This window comes from Salmo trutta, chromosome 13, assembly GCF_901001165.1.
Source record: "Salmo trutta chromosome 13, fSalTru1.1, whole genome shotgun sequence".
NCBI lineage: Eukaryota > Metazoa > Chordata > Actinopteri > Salmoniformes > Salmonidae > Salmo > Salmo trutta.
The window spans coordinates 73,849,998-73,872,835 of record NC_042969.1 but is presented as its reverse complement, the minus strand read 5'-3'; the positions used below and the strand labels follow the sequence as shown (position 1 = coordinate 73,872,835).

At 42.1% G+C, this 22,838-nt stretch overlaps 1 protein-coding gene across 4 annotated transcripts; it reads right to left on the bottom strand.

Moving 5' to 3' along the window:
* Window positions 1-10,435: 10,435 nt before the first annotated feature.
* LOC115206514 (glutamine amidotransferase-like class 1 domain-containing protein 3A, mitochondrial) lies at window positions 10,436-22,416 on the bottom strand. 4 transcript variants are annotated; one of them, XM_029773585.1, is made up of 5 exons: window positions 22,296-22,416; window positions 11,784-11,896; window positions 11,281-11,452; window positions 10,887-11,088; window positions 10,436-10,787 (listed from the first exon to the last, which is right to left on the bottom strand). In XM_029773585.1, the coding sequence occupies exons 1-5, from the start codon at window positions 22,399-22,401 to the stop codon at window positions 10,595-10,597; spliced, it is 786 nt and encodes a 261-aa protein (XP_029629445.1). In that variant the 5' UTR covers window positions 22,402-22,416; the 3' UTR covers window positions 10,436-10,594. The 4 variants fall into 4 exon arrangements, with proteins under 4 accessions (XP_029629445.1, XP_029629448.1, XP_029629449.1 ...); XM_029773588.1 differs by lacking the exon at window positions 22,296-22,416 and adding an exon at window positions 14,566-14,660; XM_029773589.1 differs by lacking the exon at window positions 22,296-22,416 and adding an exon at window positions 13,955-14,049.
* Window positions 22,417-22,838: the final 422 nt, after the last annotated feature.

Sequence of the window (22,838 nt, the reverse complement as noted above, 5' to 3'; positions counted from 1 at the left end):
CTTGACTTTTTCCACATTTTGTTATGTTACAGCCTTATTCTAAAATGTATTACCCCCCCAAATCTACACACAATACCACATAATGACAACGCAAAAACAGTTTTTAGACATTTTTGCAAATGTACTAAAAATGATAAACTGAAATATCACATTTATATAAGTATTCAGACCTTTTACTCAGTACTTTGTTGAAGCACCTTTGGCAGTGATTACAACTTGAGTCTTCTTGGGTATGATGCTACAAGCTTGGCACACCTGTATTTGGGGAGTTTCTCCCATTCTTCTCTGCAGATCCTCTCAAGCTCTGTCAGGTTGGATGGGGAGTGTCGCTGCACAGCTATTTTCAGGTCTCTCCAGAGATGTTCGATCGGGTTCAAGTCCGGGCTCTGGCTGGGCCACTCAAGGACATTCAGAGACTTGTCCTGAAGCCACTCCTGTGTTGTCTTGGCTGTGTGCTTAGGGTCATTGTTCTTTTGGAAGGTGGACCTTTTCCCCAGTCTGAGGTCCTGAGCGTTCTGAAGCAGGTTTTCATCAAAGATCTCTGTGTACTTTGCTCCGTTCATCTTTCCCTCGAACCTGACTAGTCTACCAGTCCTTGCCGCTGAAAAACACCCCACAGCATGATGCTGCCCCCACCATGCTTCACCGTAGGGAGGTGCCAGGTTTCCTCCAGACGTGACACCTGGCCAAAGAGTCAGGCCAAAGAGTTCAATATTGGTTTCATCAGACCAGAGAATCTTGTTTTCTTGTTTCTCATGGTCTGAGAGTCCACATGACAGTCCAAGCGGGCTGCAGAGATGGTTGTCCTTTGGGAAGTTTCTCCCATCTCCACAGAGGAACTCTGGAACTCGTTCAGAATGACCATCGGGTTCTCCCTGACCAAGGCCCTTCTCCCCCAATTGCTCAGTTTGGTGGTTTGGCGGTCTTCGTGGCTCAAAACTTCTTCAATTTAAGAATGATGGAGAAAACTGTGTTCTTGGGGACCTTCAATGCTGCACAAATGTTTTAGTACCTTTCCCCAGATCTGTGCCCTGACACAATCCTGTCTCGGGGGCTCTACGGACAATTCCTTTGACCTCATGGCTTGGCTTTTGCTTTGACATGCACTGTCAACTGTGGGACATTATATAGACAGGTGGGTGCCTTTCCAAATCATGTCCAATCAATTTAATTTATTGGTGGATTCCAATCAAGTTGTAGAATCATCTCAAGGATGATCAATGGAAAAGGATGCACCTGAACTCAATTTCAAGTCTCATAGCAAAAGGTCTGAATCCTTGGGTATTTCTGTTTTTTTATTTTAATGCATTTGTTACAATTTCTAAAAACCTGTTTTTGCTTTGGCATTATGGGGTATTGTGTGTAGATTGATGAGAAAACCCCCCCCCCCAATTTAATACATTTTAGAATAAGGCTGTAATGTAACAAAATGTTGAAAAAGTACTTTCCGAATGCAATGTAATTATTTTGGGCTGATTTTGTGGTATGGGCCTATCGTTTTAAGATCTTACATTGAAATATGATGTTTAGACCAATAGAATTATAAACTTTCCACAGGGATATCAGAAAATTAATCTTGGCATGCTTTTTATTATTGAGGAGAACTTATTGAAGCAAGAACGATCAGTTCAGTTCATCAGAGTGTTGGGTAATCGATGGACCGTAATAATAAAACTATGGTTTTTTTCTTAAGAAACAGTGTGAGACAACACTTGGCTTGGCTCTTGTGTTGGAGAAGTTGCCAAGAAGTGTCCAAAAAACACCCCGTGTAATAGAGACATTAGGTGGAAACAGATTGTGTAAATGTGGTCAAACCTGCCTCTTTCAGAGCCACTGAACTGGTCTAGGAATAGATGCTATCTTGATTGTAGTGTGGGACACAGTCACCATTGTAATCCCAGAGCCTAAGAAATATCTGCTCTTCACTCCTTTAGGAATTCTGCTCCTGCTGTTGTGCGTGGTTTCTTTTGAGGTACCCAACGCCAAGACGAGACCAATCGACTTTGTGTGCAACGCACACGCCAGGAGAAACATGAACAACATGAAGGACCTGGAGGTTGCCATGGTGAGACAGAAACTTGGAAATCACACAGAAATCCACACATTATGTCTATCTTATCTGTTTTATGTACACTGAACAAAAATATAAATGCAACATGCAACAATTTCATAGATTTTACTGAATTACAGTTCATATGGGGAAATCAGTACATTTAAATTAATTAATTAGGTCCTTATGTATGGATTTCACCTTACTGGGAATACAGATATGCATCTGTTGGTCACGGATACTTCACCCTGAAGAAGGCACAGTGATGTCGAAACGTTGGTGTTCATTTATCTGATAAATTACTGGGTGGTTATACATATGGAGTGTTCGACTGTCTTTGTTTTTATAGGTCACAGATACTTTACCTTAAAAAAAAATGGGCCTCAGGATCTCGTCACAGTATTTTTGTGCATTCAAATTGCCATCGATAAAATGCAATTGTGTTCGTTGTCCGTAGCTTATGCTTGCCCATACCATAACCCCACGGCCACCATGGGGCACTCTGTTCACAACGTTGACATCAGCAAACCACAAGCCCACACGACACCATACACATGGTCTGTAGTTGTGAGTCTGGTTGGACTTACTGTCAAAAAACGTTGGAGGCGGCTTATGGTAGAGAAATTAACATTAAATTATCTGTCAATAGCTCTGGTGGACATTCCAATTGCATGCTCCCTAAAAACTTGAGACATCTGTGGCATTGTGTTGTGTGACAAAACTGCACATTTTAGAGTGACCTTTTATTGTCCCCAGTACAAGGTGCACCTGCATAATGATCATGCTGTTTAATCAGCTTCTTGATATGCCACACCTGTCAGGTGGATGGATTATCTTAGCGGAGAAATGCTCACTCAAAAATGCTCACTCAAATTTGAAACAAGCTTTTTATGAATATGGAAGATTTCTGGGATCTTTTATTTCAGCTCATGAAACATGGAACCAACACTTTACTTCACATTATATTTTGTAAATATGTTTCTTTAATCCATCCAGGTTGGCTGTAGTGGTTCAGACCAACTCCCCTCCTCCCTTCAGCTACCCTGTGTCAGGATTCTAAAGGCATCCTGGGATCACAAATCTGTAAGCGTTTCTCTCTATAACACTTACATCTACAGTATAATGCTCTATAACACTTACATCTACAGCATAACGCTCTATAACACTTACATCTACAGTATAACGCTCTATAACACTTACATGTACAGTATAACGCTCTATAACACTTACATCTACAGTATAACACTCTATAACACTTACATCTACAGTATAATGCTCTATAACACGTACATCTACAGTATAATGCTCTATAACACTTACATCTACAGTATAATGCTCTATAACACTTACATCTACAGTTTAACGCTCTATAACACAAAGTCAAAGTTGCAAATTGATTGTGTGTGTGTGTGTGTGTGTGTGTGTGTGTGTGTGTGTGTGTGTGTGTGTCCTTAGCTACAGCAGAAGCGTGCTGAGGTGAGAGGGGCTCTGGGAGTGTTGTTGGACGGTGTAGGGAGAGTGAGGAAAGAGACCAAACTCAGCTGTCAGTCATCTTTGCTGGAGAGACTTGAGCATGGAATCACAAACTACCTGCACATAGTCACCAAACTGGACATCAAGGTGAGATGACTCACGCACGCACACACACACTTTAATTCTTTCCAACCCTCTCTCTCTTTCTTCCTCTCTCCCAATCTCCCCTCACAAACACTTGACTGTGTGTCTGTTGGTCCACAGGGTGACTTGACAGATCCAGACCCAGGCTGTCCCAGCCAGCAGAGCCGGAGTCTGACCCAGGTGCTGCAGCTGTACGGCAGGCTGCTCCGGGGGAAGCTGGAGTGGCTCTCCCTGGACCTCAGAGACAGCTGTCTGGACCAGAGATGATAACCTGGGATTTCTTCTATCCCTCTCCCATATTATCAACGCTGAACTGGATGAGGTAGCGTTCCCTGGTAGAGGCTGTCTGTACTACATGGCAGTGTTTTGCTGCCACCTGTATTTATTAATGGAGTTACATCACCCTCTTCTGGTCAAATAAAGCACGACATGGTGTTGTACCTGTTGAGGGGTAGTTGGGATCTGAGTAGGCTACAAATGGCTACTATCAAAAGCAGGCACTATCAGAGAGACCAAGACCAAAGAGACTGGACCTATGCTCTTATTAGATAAGACAATTCTAAAGACTTTTGCTCTGACTTTAATGTGCCTCTGTGCCAAATTGGAAGAAGACTATCAACAGTATTTTCAAATGGGAATATCAACAGAGTAAAGGTAGCCTAACATGCATCGATTTTCACAGCCATGTCAGGAGGGAAAGAAACATCCATGGTGGAAATATAGTTGGTTAAAATGGATTACTGCACTGGTTGGAAGAATGGAAGAGGAATATAAATCAAAGGCATACTTTTGAAGAATGACTATTTTGGAAAAAGTTGAGCCAGATGACAATGAAAATGTCAAGAGGGAGAAAGAGTTTGTTGTATTCTATATGTAGCCTCTTTGTGTATATGATTGATATTAAAGTGTCCTTGTCAACAAAACATTTTGGACCATGTCATATTTTATATTGCAATATTATTTGCTCATATATTCTGTATTTGCTTAAACTGTGTAATCAAATCAAAATCAAATCAAATTTATTTATATAGCCCTTCGTACATCAGCTGAAATCTCAAAGTGCTGTACAGAAACCCAGCCAAAAACCCCAAACAGCAAGCAATGCATGTGAAAGAAGCACGGTGGCTGGGAAAAACTCCCTAGGAAAAACTCCTGAGAAAGGCCAAAAACCTAGGAAGAAACCTAGAGAGGAACCAGGCTATGAGGGGTGGCCAGTCCTCTTCTGGCTGTGCCGGGTGGATATTATAACAGAACATGGTCAAGATGTTAAAATGTTCGTAAATGACCAGCATGGTCAAATAATAATAATCATAGTAATTGTCGAGGGTGCAACAAGCACGTCCGGTGAAACAGGTCAGGGTTCCGTAGCCGCAGGCAGAACAGTTGAAACTGGAGCAGCAGCATGGCCAGGTGGACTGGGGACAGCAAGGAGTCATCATGCCAGGTAGTCCTGAGGCATGGTCCTAGGGCTCAGGTCCTCCGAGAGAAAGAAAGAAAGAGAGAAGAGAGAATTAGAGAGAGCATATTTACATTCACAAAGAACACCGGAAAAGACAAGAGAATACTCCAGATGTAACAGACTGACCCTAGCCCCCCGACACAAACTACTGCAGCATAAATACTGGAGGCTGAGACAGGAGGGATCAGAAGACTCTGTGGCCCCATCCGATGATACCCCCGGACAGGGCCAAACAGGCAGGATATAACCCCACCCACTTTGCCAAAAGCACAGCCCCCACACCACTAGAGGGATATCTACAACCACCAACTTACTTAATGTGCATGATATGGTCTATTATATGGAGTTGTATTACAAAATTAAATCATTGATAAAGTGCATTCCATTAAAGGCCCAGTGCAGTCAGATTTCTGTTTTCCAGTGTTTTGTAGCATATTGTACAACTGCTGATGAAACTAACACTGTAAAAGTGTGAAAATATTTGATCAGTGTTATTTTCTGATAGTTACTGGTTGAAAATACAATCTACACAGGACCTTCTAATTAGTAGGTAAGTAAGCAGAGTTACCTAGCTCGTGGAGACCCTGGGAACCTCAAGAGTTAACCAATCCTGTGAACGGGTTAGGCAACTCAGGTGTCTATACTTCAACAGTAAAGTTAGGCAAGACAGAAGTTTATGAAGTAGGCCCTTGTAAACAAAAAGGGAGCAATGTAGAGATCTACAGGTCTTTAACAAAGTCCAGACAACCTTTAGATACAGGATGCAGTGATGAGTATCAAAACTGTTACAGGTAACAAAACAAAGAGCACTATGGTAAATGGCATCTAAAGGTTTAAGAGTAGTAGCAGCTGCACTTTGATAAATAATATTGCCATAATCAAGAACAGATAAAAATGATGACTGAATAATCTACTTCCTACTGCTTAGTCAGGCATGATCTGTTTCTGTAGAAAAAGCTTTAAATCTTAGCTTCTTAACCAACTCAACAAATCAAATCACATTTTATTTGTCACATGCGCCAAACACAACAGGTGTAGACCTTACAGTGAAATGCTTACTTACAAGCCCGTAACCAACAATGCCGTTTTAAGAAAAATACCTAAAAAAGTAAGAAATAAAAGAAACAAATAATTAAAGAGCAGCAGTAAAATAACAATAGCGAGGCTATATACAGGGGGTACCGGTACAGAGTCAATGTGCGGGGCACATGTTAGTCGAGGTAATTGAGGTATTATGTGCATGTAGGTAGAGTTATTAATGTGACTATGCATAGATAACAACAGAGAGTAGCAGAAGCGTTAAAGAGGAGGGGGGCAATGCAAATAGTCTGGGTAGCCATTTGATTAGATGTTCAGCAGTCTTATGGCTTGGGGGTAGAAGCTGTTTAGAAGCCTCTTGGACCTAGACTTGGTGCTCCGGTACCGCTTTCCATGCGGTTGCAGAGTGAACAGTCTATGACTAGGTTGGTTTCAGTCTCCCCCTCTCCTGAGGGGGAGACTGAAACCTCGAGACTTCCTTAGATATCGTGCACCAGCTGTTGTCTACAAATATAGATAGACTGCCACCCCGTCTTACCAAAAGCTGCTGTTCTGTCCTGCCGACGCAGTGTAAAACCCGCCAGCTGTATGTTATTCATTTCGGCGTTCAGCCACGACTCGGTGAAACATAAGATATTACAGTTTTTAATGTCCCGTTGGTAGGATATCTATCTATGTTTTATAAACTTCAAATCCATACCAATCCATGTGCGTAAGTATTTATATATGGGAACACGTTTGATTGGAGCGCCATCTAATGAGAGAACATGTAGTTAATCTGAAACATTCTTATGAGAGTTTAAAAACAACATGTATTTCATTTTGCCTGTATTAAGCACAAGTTTTAAATCAGTAAGGAATTCCTGCATAGCTATCAAATCTAACTGTAGTTTTGACACAGCCAGATCAACAATCGGGTTAATAGCATACAGTTGAAGTTGGAAGTTTACATACACTTAGGTTTGAGTCATTAAAACTCGTTTTTCAACCCCTCCACAAATTTCTTGTTAACAAACTATAGTTCTGGCAAGTCGGTTAGGACATCTACTTTGTGCATGACACAAGTAATTTTTCCAACAATTGTTTACAGACAGATTATTTCACTTATAATTCACTGTATCACAATTCCAGTGGGTCAGAAGTTTACATACACTAAGTTGACTGTGCAGCTTGGAAAATTCCAGAAAATGATGTCATTGCTTTAGAAGCTTCTGATAGGCTAATTGACATCATTTGAGTCAATTGGAGGTGTACCTGTTGATGTATTTCAAGGCCTACCTTCAAACTCAGAGGCCTCTTCGCTTGACATAATGGGAAAATCAAAAGAAATCAGCCAAGACCTCAGAAAAAAAATTGTAGACCTTCACAAGTCTGGTTCATCCTTGGGAGCAATTTCCAAAAGCCTGAAGGTACCACGTTCATCTGTACGCAAATATAAACACCATGGGACCACGCAGCTGTCATAACCCTCAGGAAAAAGACGCGTTCTGTCCTAGAGATTAACATACTTTGGTGCTAAAGTGCAAATCAATCCCAGAACAACAGCAAAGGACCTTGTGAAGATGCTGGAGGAAACAGGTACAAAGTATCTATATCCACAGTAAACGAGTCCTATATCGACATAACCTGAGGACAGTGTCTGAATGAATTTGTTGTGGCAGGGAGGAGGAAGTAGAACCCTTAAGGGATTTGACAGTTTTCCAGAATTTAACAGGGTTCCCATTACAATCCAAAATAGCGGTTACATACAAACATCTGATTTAGCCTTTCTGATTTGTCTTACACAATGATTCCTCGGTTGCGTAAAAGCTTGCCAGTCCGGGCCTAAGCCTGTGTTCCAGCCTTGACCCAAGGATCATCTCTTTTATGAATGACTTCTGATACTTCCAGGCATTCGATCTAACCTTAACCCTTATTTATTATCCACAATAGTATTGAAGACATCTGAAAAAAGGTTCAATGCTAAATCAGGTTTAGGGATAGTTTAAATATAATCAAGGTCACTAAAATAAAGATCATTTAAAAAAGCCTGTTCACTGACGTTTTTAAAGTTTATTTTAGTGTTGACAGGCTTACATTTTTGTATTCTCACATCTGTAACACAAACTGGGCAATGGTCACTAATATCTTGGGTGGAGACACCAATAGAAACATATTTCTCTGGTGTATTCACTAGAATAAGATCGATGAGAGTCAACTTTGAAGGATGTTTAGGTTTGGGCCGTGCAGGCATAGTCACCAGCTGGGTTGGGTTTAGATCATTACACGTCTTTTAGATTGTCTGAAACCTACATTTCCCAATCATAATTTAGGTCACACAGGATAATAACTTCTTTTTTAGTAAAAGAAGACAACTAGTTCACTCCTCAAATGCACGAAGATTAGCCAACAGTTATGGATACATTTTCCACAGACAAAGGCTTGTCTGACTGGGCTGTGGATAGCTCACATTTTTTTGACAAGGGACATGGATTTCAGTGCAGACATAAATATTTTTTTTATAAAAATGGCCACTCCACCACCTCTACCCTGTCTGTCAGCGCTGAACACATTATAACCTTCAATATTAATATTGTTCAAAATGTCGCTAGAGATCCAAGTTTTAGTCAATACCAGAATGTAGGAATTTGTTTGTATTGCCCAGATCTTTATGTAATTCAGTTTAGGAAATAAGCTACTAATGTTCAGATGCAGCAACCCAAGTGCTTTAAGATTTTTTGCCTTTTCCTGCAGTCAAATGTCCTAGTGACCTCGTGAGTGGAACGCTATTAACGGCTGGGTTTCCCTTTGTAGTCTGTAATAGTTTGCAAGCCCTGTCACATCTGACTAGTGTCAGAGCCGGTGTAGTAGGATTCAGGTGGTACACTCAATGCCATTGGATGAATCCCGGAACATATTCCAGTCCTGTAGCGTGGCATCCGCATCATCTGACCACTTCTGTATTGAGCGACTCAATAGTAATTGCTGCTTTAGTTTTAGCTTGTAAGCAGGAGGATATAATTATGGTCAGATTTGCCAAATGGAGGGTGAGGGAAAGCTTTGTAAGCATCTCTGTGTGTGGAGTAAAGGTGGTCTAGAGTTTTTTTTTTCTCCTCTGGTTGCACATGTGACATGCTGGTAGAAATGAGGTTAAACATATTTAAGTTTGCCTGCATTAAAGTCCCCGGCCACTAGGAGTGCCAACTCTCGATTTTGTTTGCTTATGGCCTTATACAGCTCGTTGAGTGTGGTCTCAGTGCCATCATCGGTTTGTTGTAAATAGACTGCTACGAAAAATATGAGAACTCTTGGTAGATCGTGTGGTCTACAGCTTATGAGGTAATCTACCTCAGGTGAACAATACCTCGAGAGTTCCTTAATATTAGACATCGCGCACCAGCTGTTGACAAAATAGACACACACCACCCCTCGTCTTACCAGACGTAGATGTTCTGTCCTCCCGATGCACGGAAAACACGGCCAACTGTATAGCCAGTGTCGTCATTCAGCCACGACTCGGTGAAACATAAGTTTTTAATGTCCCGTTGGTAGGATAGTATCGAACGGAGATCTAGTTTATTTTCCAGTGATTGCACGCTGGCCGATAGAATGGACGGTAGAGGCGGGTTACACACTTGCCGACAAATTCTCATAAGGCATCCCAATCTCCGACTGCTATAGTTCCATCTTTTCTTCACGCGACTGACAAGGATTTGGGCCTGGTCTGAGATGCAGGATATCCTTTTTGTTGGATTCAAAGAAAAAAAAAATTATTTGTCTAGTTCGAGGTGAAGTCGCTGTTCTGATACCCAGAAGCTATTGTCGGCCATAAAGAGACGGTAGCAACAGCATTAACTACAAAATAAGTTACAAACGATGCGTAACACAATAGCACACCTACAAAAGGTGGTTTGAAATATGCGATTCCAGTGGAAGCAAAATATCCCCATCACATCAAAGATCCACCACCATATTTTACAGTAGGTATGGGGTTATTTTCTGCTCATGCATCCTTATTTCAACGCCAAACCCACCACTGGTGTGCATGTAATCTGACCATAGCATGGGTTTCAAGCCAAGTGCCATTTATCAAATGCCAGGAGTTTAAATTACTTGGATTACATAAAAATAGAGCTCTTTGGCCCCACACACACACCAGTGACATCGAAATAAGGATGCACAAGCATCACTGCTGAACCCCTAATAATAATAATAAAACCCCAACAAATACAAATTGGGTTTCACCCAGCGTCGCTGCTTGAACCCCTAATCACAAGTCATTCATTCCAGAATTGATTGTTTTCCATCACTTTTATTACAATTTTGATAGTAGCACAGATCACAGTACATATGGTGCAACAGAAACATGTAGCTTCTGATGTCTTTTTCAGCAGGAAATAGGGTGCCATTTGGGACAAGCACCAAATCAGCATTCTGATTCCCTAGACTTTCTAGGCCAGTTTGAGCAGCTCTGTAACCATGACACCCACCCCATCAAACACCTCGTGTATTGGAGCGTTACACATGAAGGCAGAGGTGGTGACCAGCTTGTTCTTTACATCGACGTGCACCTCCCCCACATTCTTATTCACGTGTTTACAGCCCAGCTCAGTCATGGTGGTTGCCGTCTGGGCATAGGGCCATCTAGTGGTGGGAGGGAGAAGAGCATCAGGGGCTAAAAACACATACCTCTTACATTCAAACAGAGACATACTGTGTACACACACTGACACTGTAACCCACCTCTCACACTCGCTGTCCTGTCCCACAGTGATCTCACATCCCGGCAGGGCCCTAGCAGCTAGGACAGGGGAGATGCAGCACATAGCCAGGGGCTTGCCTACTCCGTGGAACCCCTTAATCAGCTTCTCTACCTGGGGCTGAACTGTGTACTCCTTCCCCTTCACAGCCCAGTCAGACAGGTTCTTGGCCACGCCAAAACCACCTGCAGGACACAACAGTTGGGTTGAGCACAGTGTAGAGCAGTGGAAACCAGCCTTTGTCCCACAAAGGTAAAGGGTGAGTAAGGGTTGTATGCTGATGATAATGGAAGAACGCTAGTGACAGAGGTATATAATGGAGTGATAGTGATGAAGGTATATGATGATGAAGGTATAAATTAAGGAGTAATGCTTACCCGGGATGACGAGGGCGTCGAAAGCGGTGATGTCCAGCTTGGTAAGGTCTGACACGTCACCGCGGGCGATACGAGCGCTCTCCTGCAGGACGTTGCGTTTCTCCGCCGTGGGTTTCCCCTCGCAGTGGTTCACCACATGCATCTGATCCATGTCAGGGGCAAACATCTGGACCTGAGGTGATGAGGGTTTAGACCGTCAATACTGTACATCTACAGTACAGGCCAGGGGTGTCATAGTAGTGTCCATGCTAATGAAATTGGAACCAGCATTCCCAACGACAAGCACTCAGGGGGAGACTACGATTAGAAGTACAGCAGTAAAAGGAGCCGTCAGAGGCATATTGACAACATGCACGTCAATGCAAACACTGTGCCACTTTCTAGACTAGAGGATGTCTGAAGTTGTCACAGGAATCTGACTATAGATTGGGTTTGTACAGTCAGAAGGTTAGCATGAGAAGCTTGAGTTTGAACTACCCATATAAATGTTAAAGAGCCCTTACCTTAGCTCCAGCCCTGCTGAGGTGGACTAGCACAGCAGACGCCTCGTGGATCTCTGTCCCATCGTAGACCCCACACCCTGACAGAACTATGGCTATGCACTTCACCATGACTCCTGCAACAGACAAGAATTACAGTATGGAGACAGTGATGCACAACAAGCTGTTAGATTAAACTGAATTCTAGATTGTACCCATCACAAAATACCTATTGTTTTCTCATCAGTACACATGGCATGTCGGGTAGTGCGTCAGGTAAGGTACACAAGTGTCTCAAATGGCACCCCATTCCCAATATAGTGCACTGCTTCGTGTGCCATTTGGGACAACGAAGACCGGTGAGCATGACGTGAGAATGACTTCCCAGCAGCAGAATCTATCAAACATTTAAATGCCTGAGGCCTCATTTATCAACGGAGAGTAAATTGTTTACTAAATTCTGGCATACGTGGAGACTCTAGGATTTGCATGCGCAACAAATTGGGATTTAGAAAACTGTCGTACGCGATACACACACACGTCCATATTGCGAAGCTACAACCCACCTGAAATTCTCTCGTGTCACCTTTTATGGTAGCAAAAACACTAATAATGCTGTATGATTTGGAGATGTTAGAACAGGGCCATGATCATTTCTAAAATAAAGCGCAATGGCATTATCCCATTTCTGTAGGGGTGTGGACAGAATGCTTTAACCTATAGCGAGTGCCCAATGATAAACACTGGCCTCCTGAGTATCATCACATCAGGCTCTAAAGGACTGTGTCCAGGCAACACACAAATGCCTCTAGTCAACAATACCTGGTACAGGTAGAGAGCCAGGTGTTGAGGGAGGGTGGAAAAGTACAGAATCCACAGAGATGTGTTAAGCATCGGTTCAGATAGGCCTACAACAGGTTAAGACAACCTAATTCTCATAACCTGCTGCATAAATGAAGGATTAGCTAAAATTGTCCGATGCGACTCGAACATATCTAGTTACAACCAGGTCTGCCCTTAAAACAGTCTTGGTTTCCACTAATGCGATGTTGCTGACGCAGCACGCTAAAAGAAACGGAACCCCCGAGCAGTGTTCGAGTACTCATACTAACCGTACTATTTGTGACGTGATTGAGTATATTGGTCATAGTATGGATATAGTTAGTATGCCAAAAGTTCCCGGATGTCGTACTAAATTCGCCAAAATATGAAGTATACACGCAGAGGACACTATTTCAGTACTTTAGGGCCAGTAATGCAATTCTTAAGGAAAATGGACGTGGCTTCACGTAGTTTTCAGATTTGAAGAAAATATGCAGCAGAGGTATATAGAGAGCGGATACAAATTCAGTGCTTTAACGAATTGTGACAAATTTGGGAAAATGTTGAGCAATGTCATAAAGTAAGAACTTTCCAAATAAGTTACCTTACACGTTGTTGGCTGACAAGGACATAGCTAACAAATTACTAACCACATAGCATAGCTTTACAATAGTACCGGTAACGTTATGTTGTTAACCAGCTCTGCTAGGGCGAGTAAAACAGTCTGTGGTCTCATGCGTGTGTAACCGATGTGAAATGGCTAGTTAGTTAGCGGTGATTCGCGCTAATAGTGTTTCAATCGGTGACGTCACTCGCTCTGAGACCTGAAGTAGGGTTTCCCCTTGCGTTGCAAGGGCCGTGGCTCTTGTGGCGCGATGGGTAACGATGCTTCGGTGGGTGTCAGTTGTTGATGTGTGCAAGGGTCCCTGGTTCGAGCCCGGGTTGGGGCGAAGAGAGGGACGGAACCTACACTGTTACACGTGTCTGGAAGTAGCTAGCCAACGTTAGATTGGGTGTTTGACTGCCGTTATATACAACGCTCAAATCAACCCTACTCCTCGGCCGGAGCTAAACGCTCTGAATTTACAAACGGACAATCTGACAACCTCTGAATGTACGAGCGCAATCTGGCACTCCCGAAGCGGTACAATGTAAAACTAGTCATTTGTTGTTATGCTAACTAGCTGGCATAGCAACAACTTCCGGTAGACTGGCAAAGAGCTAGTACGCTGTTCGTTTACAGTATACTAAAATGAACTAATAGTATATACACTCATTAAGTATGTAGCATACAGTATGTTAGTATGGGTATTCTAACAACTCTGGGATTAGCATAGTGGTGGGAATGGTGTTTCATAAGGTAAGTAGCATACCCTCTGCATGAAATAAAGTTAATGAGGAAATCGAAGCCTTTCGGTATGAACCGGCCCACAAGGGATACTAGAGTCTTGAAGGTTGCATACAATGCGTTTGGATGGTAAAAATTACACGACTCAATATCGCCTTCTGCCGGCTTTTGGGTTAGACGTTATGAAACAAAGTTGCCACTGTTGTAGCCAGGTGTCGTAGTAAACGAGAATCATGAAATCCGTGCACCAGAAACAGACCACATATCAGCAAGCTAGCCTAACTGCTAGCCAATATAAGAATGTTCTTAACTGACTTGCCTAGTTAAATAAAAAGGTTACACACTTTTTTTAAATGTAAAAAAACGGCAGCAAAAATAAGACCCGGAACACAGAAAGCGCACTGTTCTTTTGGTAAAACGTAGCCTATCCGTCTTCAGCTAATTAACATGTGGAATTTTACTACCTCCAACAGCAGAGATGCGTCTTAAAACTGCCTAAAACAGTATCGGCTGTTAGATGTGAACCAGTCATCACAGCTCTTTTGTTACATTCAACTCTAAATACAACATTAATGCTAAACTGTTTACTTAGGCTACATAGAGGCAGTATTAATTGCTCGACAACGTTATTCTCACCTTGTTACAATAGTAGATCTTCCTATTCACTCCGAACGCACTGTGTTAATATCCTCCTTCTGTGGCCCCTCCCATGGAGGCGGGGACTGGAGACTAGTGAGCTCTTGAAGGCAGCATTGAGTGATGCTGGGAGGGAAAAGGGAAACTTACTTGCCTTACTGCCCTCTCTGTTTGCTCTTTTTCTAAATCTCTCAGAATCAGACACTGGATGGTGTCAGTGTGTCAATATTGATGAAGACACTGTATACTGAACAAAAATATAAACGCAACATGTAAAGTGGTGGTCCCATTTTTCATGAGCTGAAATAAAAGATCCCAGACATTTTACATTTGCACAAAAAGCTTATTTCTCTCAAATGTTGTGCATAGATGTGTTTACATCCCTGTTAGTTAGCATTTATCCTTTGTCAAGATAATCCATCCACCTGACAGCTGTGGCATATCAAGAAGTTGATTAAACTGCATGATCATTACACAGGTGCACCTTGTGCATTGGGGAGTCGCAAAATCAGAACATTGTCTTACCTGCTACACTGGAAGCACAACTTTTGGTCAGGGCAAGCAGCATGCAAACCACAACCAGGTTTCTTTGACATTTGTAGGCATGTCTCACACTCTGCAAATGTTATGCATACAATGTAGCAGGCCATTCAATTAGTTTGTTCTGTTTCCTTGCTGTTGTTTGATTAAAGACAGACAAGTTATGATGTCATTTCTGCATTCAAACAACTAGTTTCACATTTTCAGTCAAGTGACCCTAATATTTGGACAACCAACAAATACTGCTGACTTGCCCGATGGGCCAGTGCTTTTCAGGCCTTATTATCAAACTATGCGTGTGTTTGTGTGTGTGTGTGTTTCTCACAGGTGAATTTGTAATTGTAACAACATCAACCACACAGAGTCAATGCCAGGCTTCCTTCTGTACAACCTATGATATGTTATGTGGTGCATCTGTCTCACCTTAGACTACCATTCCATGACCATGAAGTGGAACTGTGATACATAAATGACCAAGACAAGGTGCATTATGAGTTTCATCTCTCTGTTCAAATGGGCAATCTCTAGTTCAAACAATAACAAAGTGTCCACCCTTCCTCGGTTTTGGTAAACAGCTGCGGGATTGGCTGAAATGAATGTAACCATCCTCAAATTTATAGACAGAACTATTGATGCAAGGACTGATCATCCATTATGTAAAACTTATTGTTTTGACCATGTTTTGAGGCTATAGCCTACAGTGTTTGTTTGCAATTGAAGAGTTTATTTCCAAAAAGCTATATCCACCAACTTTCACATTTGTGTTTTTCTTAATCAGAAATTATTGCTTTTGGGTACCTTCATGTGTGTCTAAAATATTACTGTTTTCAGATTTGCCATCACATAGATTTTAGATGTGTATGACATTTGATTTTTGCAAAACGCTATATATCCATTGTTGTTCATGTCCTGTGATATGTGGTTTTCTCAGCTAGCAATCTTGAGATGAATGCACTTACTATAAGTCGCTCTGGATAAGAGCATCTGCTCAATGACTAAAATGTAAAATATAATTATTATTTAATTTTTTTAAAAATATTTATTTATTTATTTTAAAAATTTAGTTATTTGTTACATTTGACAGTGTAAAGCCTAGCAGTACTACCTATTTTTCTGAGCGTGAGGTGGAAATTCAGTGAGGGAAAAAAGTATTTGATCCCCTGCTGATTTTGTACGTTTGCCCACTGACAAAGAAATAATCAGTCTATAATTTTAATGGTAGGTTTATTTGAACAGTGAGAGACACTGTTCAAATAAACAGTGTCTCCCCCCCCCCACACACACACAGATTTTTTTTATTGCATTTAAAACTAATTTCCTGCATTTTGAAGGCCCAATGCAGCTGTTTTTATTTGATTTATTCTGTTTTATCTCAATATTAAATAATTTCTGGTTAACAACTGGTACCTTACTGTAATACTTTTCTGTTAAAGGGGTCAAAAAGAAACACAAATTGTTATTTTTTAGCAAAAAACTATTTCTCATGGTGAAATGTTGCTAGGACTGTCTGGGAGTGGTCTGAGTGGGGACGGGAAGGGCAACAAAGTGGTGCATTAACCAGTGTGGATCATGTCATCAGAGAAGAAAAGCCTAATGGGAGGGAAATGAAGTCAAACCTGAAACTAGCTGTTATTAGCAGAGAGGTTTGGAACTGGTCTATTAACTTATACCGCGACTCCACCTATGCTAAACCTGCTTATTAAAACATCCTGTGTTGATTGTATTTTCAACCAGCAGGTATCAGGAATTATAAACTGTGTGTTTCGAGCCCTAAATGCTGATTGGCTGAAAGCCATGGTATATCAGACCGTATGCTACAGGTATGACAAAACATACATTTTTATTATAACCAGTTTATAAAAGTAATAAGGCATCTCAGCGGTTTGTGGTATATTGCCAATATACCCCGGCAAAGGGCTATATCCAGACACTCCCTTAGCAGTGGTATATTGGCCCCAAGGGCCTTATTGCTTCAATAACAGCTGAATTGATCAGCTGTTGTACTATATGATACAACATTTTATATGATACTGAATTTTGACTGCACTGGGCATTTAACAAGGGTTGCCATTACTCATGGCCTCTCTGGAAGTTTTTAGAAAACATACACTGAACAAAAATATAAACACAACATGCAACAATTTCAAAGATTTTACTGAGTTACAGTTCATATAAGGAAATCAGTCAATTTAAATCAATTCATTACGCCCTAATTTATGGATTTCACATGACTGGGAATACAGATAATTTATGTACCTGTTGCTCACAGATACCTTAAAAAAAGGTAGAGGCGTGGATCAGATAACCAATCAGTATATGGTGTGACCAACATTTGCCTCATGCAGCGCGACACATCTCCTTTGCATAGAGTTGATCAGGCTGTTGATTGTGGTCTGTGGAATGTTGTCCTACTCCTCTTCAATGTCTGTGCGAAGTTGCTGGATATTGGCGGGAACTAGAACACACTGTCTTACACGTCAATCCAGAGCATCCCAAACCAACTCAATGGGGGACATGTCTGGTGAGTATGCAGGCCATGGAAGAACTGATGAATTTTCAGCTTCCAGGAATTGTGTCCAGATCCTTGCGACAGAGCCATGCATTATCATGTTGAAACATGAGGTGATGGCAGCGGATTAATTAGACGACAATGGGACTCAGGATCTCGTCACAGTATCTAAAACAACATTGGAGGCAGCTGGTAGAGAAATTAACATTAAATTATCTGGCAACAGCTCTGGTGGACATTACTGCAGTCAGCATGCCAATTGCACGTTCCCTTAAATCTTGAGACATTTGTGGCATTGTGTTGTGTGACAAAACTGCACATTTTAGAGGGGCCTTTTATTGTCCCCAGCACAAGGTGCACCTGTGTAATTATCATGCTACTTAATCAGCTTCTTGATACATATGCCACACCCGTCAGGTGGATGGATTATCTTGGCAAAGGAGAAATGCTCACTAACAGGGATGTAAACACATTTGTGCAAAAACATTTTTGTGTGTATGGAACATTTCTGGGATATTTTATTTCAGCTCATGAAACAAGGAACCAACACTTTACATGATGTGTTTATATTTTTGTTCAGTTTAGAGAGGAAATTAAAAGAAATTGAGTGGTGTTTTAAGGACAATATAGGAAATACAATGGCTGTGACAATGTACACCAATTCAATTTCAGCCTCAAAGCTTTTTTTCTAAATGAAAGAAAAATATTTGGTTCGCTTGCCACTTCATATACAACACAAATGGTTAAAACATAAAAACACCTTGTTTGTTTTTTTAAGGTTCACATGAAGAGGACTATTCTCAACATGTGCAATTGTTTTGTTTGTTGCAGAAAGCTTATACCAATCTGGCCCAGGCATAAAACAAGCCAAGGGTAAGTAAGTAAGTAAGCCTTGGACAAGTAAGCCTTGTCTGAGCCAAAAAGGCCATAGGGGCAAGAGCCTATCTTCTGTTAATGTAGAGTGAAGCAGCTTGATGTACAAGTCCACCCCCTGGACAGGACAATAGTATTTTGCAGGGCCTTACCCCAAATACATCTCCTTAATGCTGAATGCCAAGCAGAGAGGCATCAGGTCCCATTCTCAACTGGGCATCGAACCCTGACCCTTTCGATCTCATGTCCCCCTCCCTTATATGCCGACTATGCCTCACACTCTGCAAAAGTAATGAGTCTGATGTAGCTGCCCAGTAAATTCGATTTTTTTTGTTTCCTCCCTGTTGTTTAATTAAGTGATGGACAAGTTATGGCATTTCTACATGTAAACAACAATTTTCAAATTTTCAGGCAAGTTACCCTAATCTTCAGGCAACCAAAACATACTACTGACTTACCTAATGGGCCAGTGCCTTTCAGGCCTTAATGTCAATCCCTGTGTAGGGTATGACAAGCTAGAATGGCGCCGGAGAGGAAGGCTGACATTTTACGTGCTCCTAACCAACTGTGTTATTTTGTTCGTTTTTTTTGTGTTGATTGTAACTAATTATTTTTTACTTATTTTGTACATAATGTTGCTGGTACCGTCTCTTATGACCGAAAATAACTTCTGGACATCAGAACAGCGATTACTCACCCCGAACTGGTAGAAGATTTTTCCTTTAACGAGTCCTACTTCCTGTTCACTCATGGCTGCACGGCCAGGCATGACTCCAACACCATCGTTAAGTTTGCCGATGACACAGCAGTGGTACCTGTAGGCCTGATCACCGACAACGACGAGACAGCCTATAGGGAGGAGGTCAGAGACCTGGCCATGTGGTGCCAGGACAACAACCTCTCCCTCAACGTGATCAAGACAAAGTAGATGATTGTGGACCACAGGAAAAGGAGGATAGAGCACGCCCCCATTCCCATCGACGGGGCTGTAGTGGAGCAGGTTGAGAGCTTCAAGTTCCTTAGTGTCCACATCACCAACAAATTAACATGGTCCAAGCACACCAAGACAGTCGTGAAGAGTGCACGACAAAATCTAGTCCCCTCAGGAGACTGAAAAGATGTCCTCAGATCCTTAAATGGTTCTACAACTGCACAATTGGGAGTATCCTGACTACCTTGTATGGCAACTGCTCGGCCTCTGACCGCTTAGGCAATACAGAGTGTAGTGCGTATGGCCCAGTACATCACTGGGGCCAAGCTTCCTGCCATCCAGGACCTCTATACCAGGAGGTGTCAGAGGAAGGCCCTAAAAAATTGTCAAAGACTTTAGCCTCCCTAGTTATAGACTGTTCTCTCTGCTACCAAATGGCAAGCGGTACCGGTGCGCCAAGTCTAGGTCCAAGAGGCTTCTAAACAGCTTCTACCCCCAAGCCATAAAGCTGCTGAACATCTAATCAAATGGCTACCCAGACTATTTGCATTGCCATCCAAATTGCTATTTGCTTGCTGTTTGGGGTTTTAGGCTTAGTTTCTGTACAGCACTTTGAGATATCAGCTGACGTAAGAAGGGCTTTGTAAATAAATTTGATTTGATTTGCCCCACCCCCCTCTTTTACGCTGCTGCTACTCTCTGTTATTATCTATGGATAGTCACTTTAATAACTCTACCTACATGTACATATTACCTCAATTACCTCAACTAACCGGTGCCCCCACACATTGACCCTGTACCGGTACCCCCTGTACAGTATATAGCCTCGCTATTGTTATTTTACTGCTGCTCTTTAATTATTTTTTTCTTTTATTTCTTATTCTTATTTTTTATTTTTTAAACTGCATTGTTGGTTAAGGGCTTGTAAGTAACCATTGCACTTTAAGGTCTACACCTGTTGTATTCGGCGCATGTGACAAATACAATTTGATTTGATTTGTCATAGCGAGTAATCAGTTGTAAAATGATTTATATGGGCTATGACGGGACCAGAGTTTTCCAACCAGGTCACACAGTTAAAAAAAAACTCCTGGAAAAACTCCTGGCCCTAGAGAGGGTGAAAACCATGTCTGAAGCAACCTTGCACTTGTTCATAATAGTATTCTATTTCAAAACTAGACTAACAAGTTTTTCATTACACAGACACAGAGACAACTGTCATTAGTGGTTAGAGCGTTGGGCCAGTAACCGAAAGGTTGCTGGATCGAATCCCAGAGCTGACAAGGTAAAAATCTGTCTTTCTGCCCCTGAGCAAGGCAGTTAACCAACCCACTGTTCCCCGGGCTCCGAAGACGTGGATGTCGATTTATGCAAGCCCCCTGCACCGCTCTGATTCAGAGGGGTTGGGTTAAATGTGGAAGACACATTTCAGTTGAGTGCATTCAGTTGTACAACTGACTAGGTATCCAGCTTTTCCATTAGACAATAGAACTAATATGGCTGAGCTTGCTTTATGCAAGGTTGCATCATAGGCCTATATGCATCTGCAATTAAAAAGTTACAGGTGCTTTAACACAGTTCAGACTATGTCATCACTATTTGTTGATTGAATTATTCCAGTCAATAATTTTGGATAGAAAAGGCCTAGTTAGCCTAGCCAACCGAAGTTTGAATGCAATTCAATGCCTTAGTCGGACAGAAACTCGACCATAGGCTACTAATTGTGTGCGAGTCAACGAATCATGAGGCAACACTGTCCCTCACAGCCCTGGATGTGAGTGAAAGTGGTCAGGTGTGTCAGTCAAGATGCAGTACAGAAACTTTGCCAATAGAGGGCGAATACGGAGCTGTGTTCATGGGTTCTTGTCAAACAATGGACTTTTTGTGAGTTGGTCTGGTCAAAAGCCAGTGTTTTTACCTTGTTTTGTTGTTGGTTTCTCTTGCAGGTCCTCTGCTGCTGTGCTGCTGCTGGTGAATAACTATGGCAGCTCTCCTGACAAAGACTTCATCTTCACTCTGGTAGCCTACCTACTGTTTATTACTCATACAAATCCTAACCCTAATTTGGCACCCTTTATTACTGTATAAAGAGTTGACTATGATATGCTACTTAAAACTGCAATGTGTACCTTTGTACCCTGACCAAATTCACATAGAAATGTGAGTTAGGGGGGTTGGAGGGACGCCATGTGCGACTGACGTGTTTTCCGTTTGCTCCCGCAGTATTCTTAAAGTTTATGTGAATTTTGCAGCAGAACCGTATTTATTTTCAAATATTAGTTTGGTGATCCCTTTCCGTAAAAATCAAGACTACTTTGCTTTCGGATGTCAGCATGTCGACGAAACATAAGGCAAAAAACATGACTTTGAGAAAACCCGGCCTACAAGACCCACTCTCATCACCGCCCTCTCCTGAGTCTGAGGGCCCGGAGACTCACACTTTACCCAGGGGTGCAGCTTGGCCTGGCGGTGCTGAAATGAACATTCTCGACGCTCTGAGATAGTTCAAATGGAAACGGAGGTAGTTGCTACGATTGAGGCCCGAATACAGAAGGTTTCTGATACTTTAAAAGCAGACCAAACCATCCTGCGGTACGAGACGGTGCCAGCAATCACATCACTCAAAACAACAACAGAGTTGCACACTACAAAGATTGCAGCACTGGAGACCTCCGCTACCAATGTCTCCGACTTAACTCCCTCCCTGGAGGCTGACGTGAAACGCCTGGCTGCGGATTTGAAAAAGGTGCAGGAGAGTTGTGTGAGTTTAGAGGGATTCTCTCCCCGCAATAACCTGAGACTGGTATCGGTCCCAGAGTTAGCGGAAATGCCTCGCGCCACGGATTTTGTTTCTGGGCTGCTGAAGGATGTTCTTGCCTTGGATGAGAAACCCCTGATTGATCGTGCCCACCGGTCGCTGAGCCCAAAGCCCCGGGATGGTGAGAGGCCCTGTGACATAATTCTTTGTGTGCACTTTTTCCATGAGAAGATGGAGATTCTCCGACGAGCCCGCAATACCACTCTGAGCTTTCAAGGAAAGAGCTTTTCTATCTACCATGGCTACTCCCCCACTGTTTCCAGGCAGCGCGCAGCTTTCGGGGCAGGCCAAATGACTACTACGAACCATCCAGATGTGAAGTATATTCCCGGCAGTTTATGGCTATCTCATGATGGTAAAGACTACACATTTGAGTCTCTGAATGAGGCTATGGCTCACATTCAACGTCACATCAAGAAGTCTTGAACTTGCTCATAGATCAGCAACTGTTGCTTGCGAACTGTGTATAGTAAGTAGCCCACCTGTGGTACAATTATGTTTAGTTATAACATACTATTCTTGTATAGTTGGGGAGTTGGCGAACCCATTCAGGCTTATTTGATGTGATCTAATATTTTGATCATCTAGTGTGCTTGCCATAC

Coding starts and splice junctions, on each gene's coding strand:
- LOC115206514 (XM_029773585.1), bottom strand. CDS start 22,401: ATGGAAAAAGTGCACACAAAGAATTATGTCACAGGGCCTCTCACCATC. Junction 11,897..22,295: donor TCAGGGGTTTCTCATCCAAG/GCAAGAACATCC, acceptor TGTCTGTTGCAG/GAGTCATGGTGAAGTGCATA. Junction 10,788..10,886: donor CAGGACAGCGAGTGTGAGAG/GTGGGTTACAGT, acceptor TCCCACCACTAG/ATGGCCCTATGCCCAGACGG.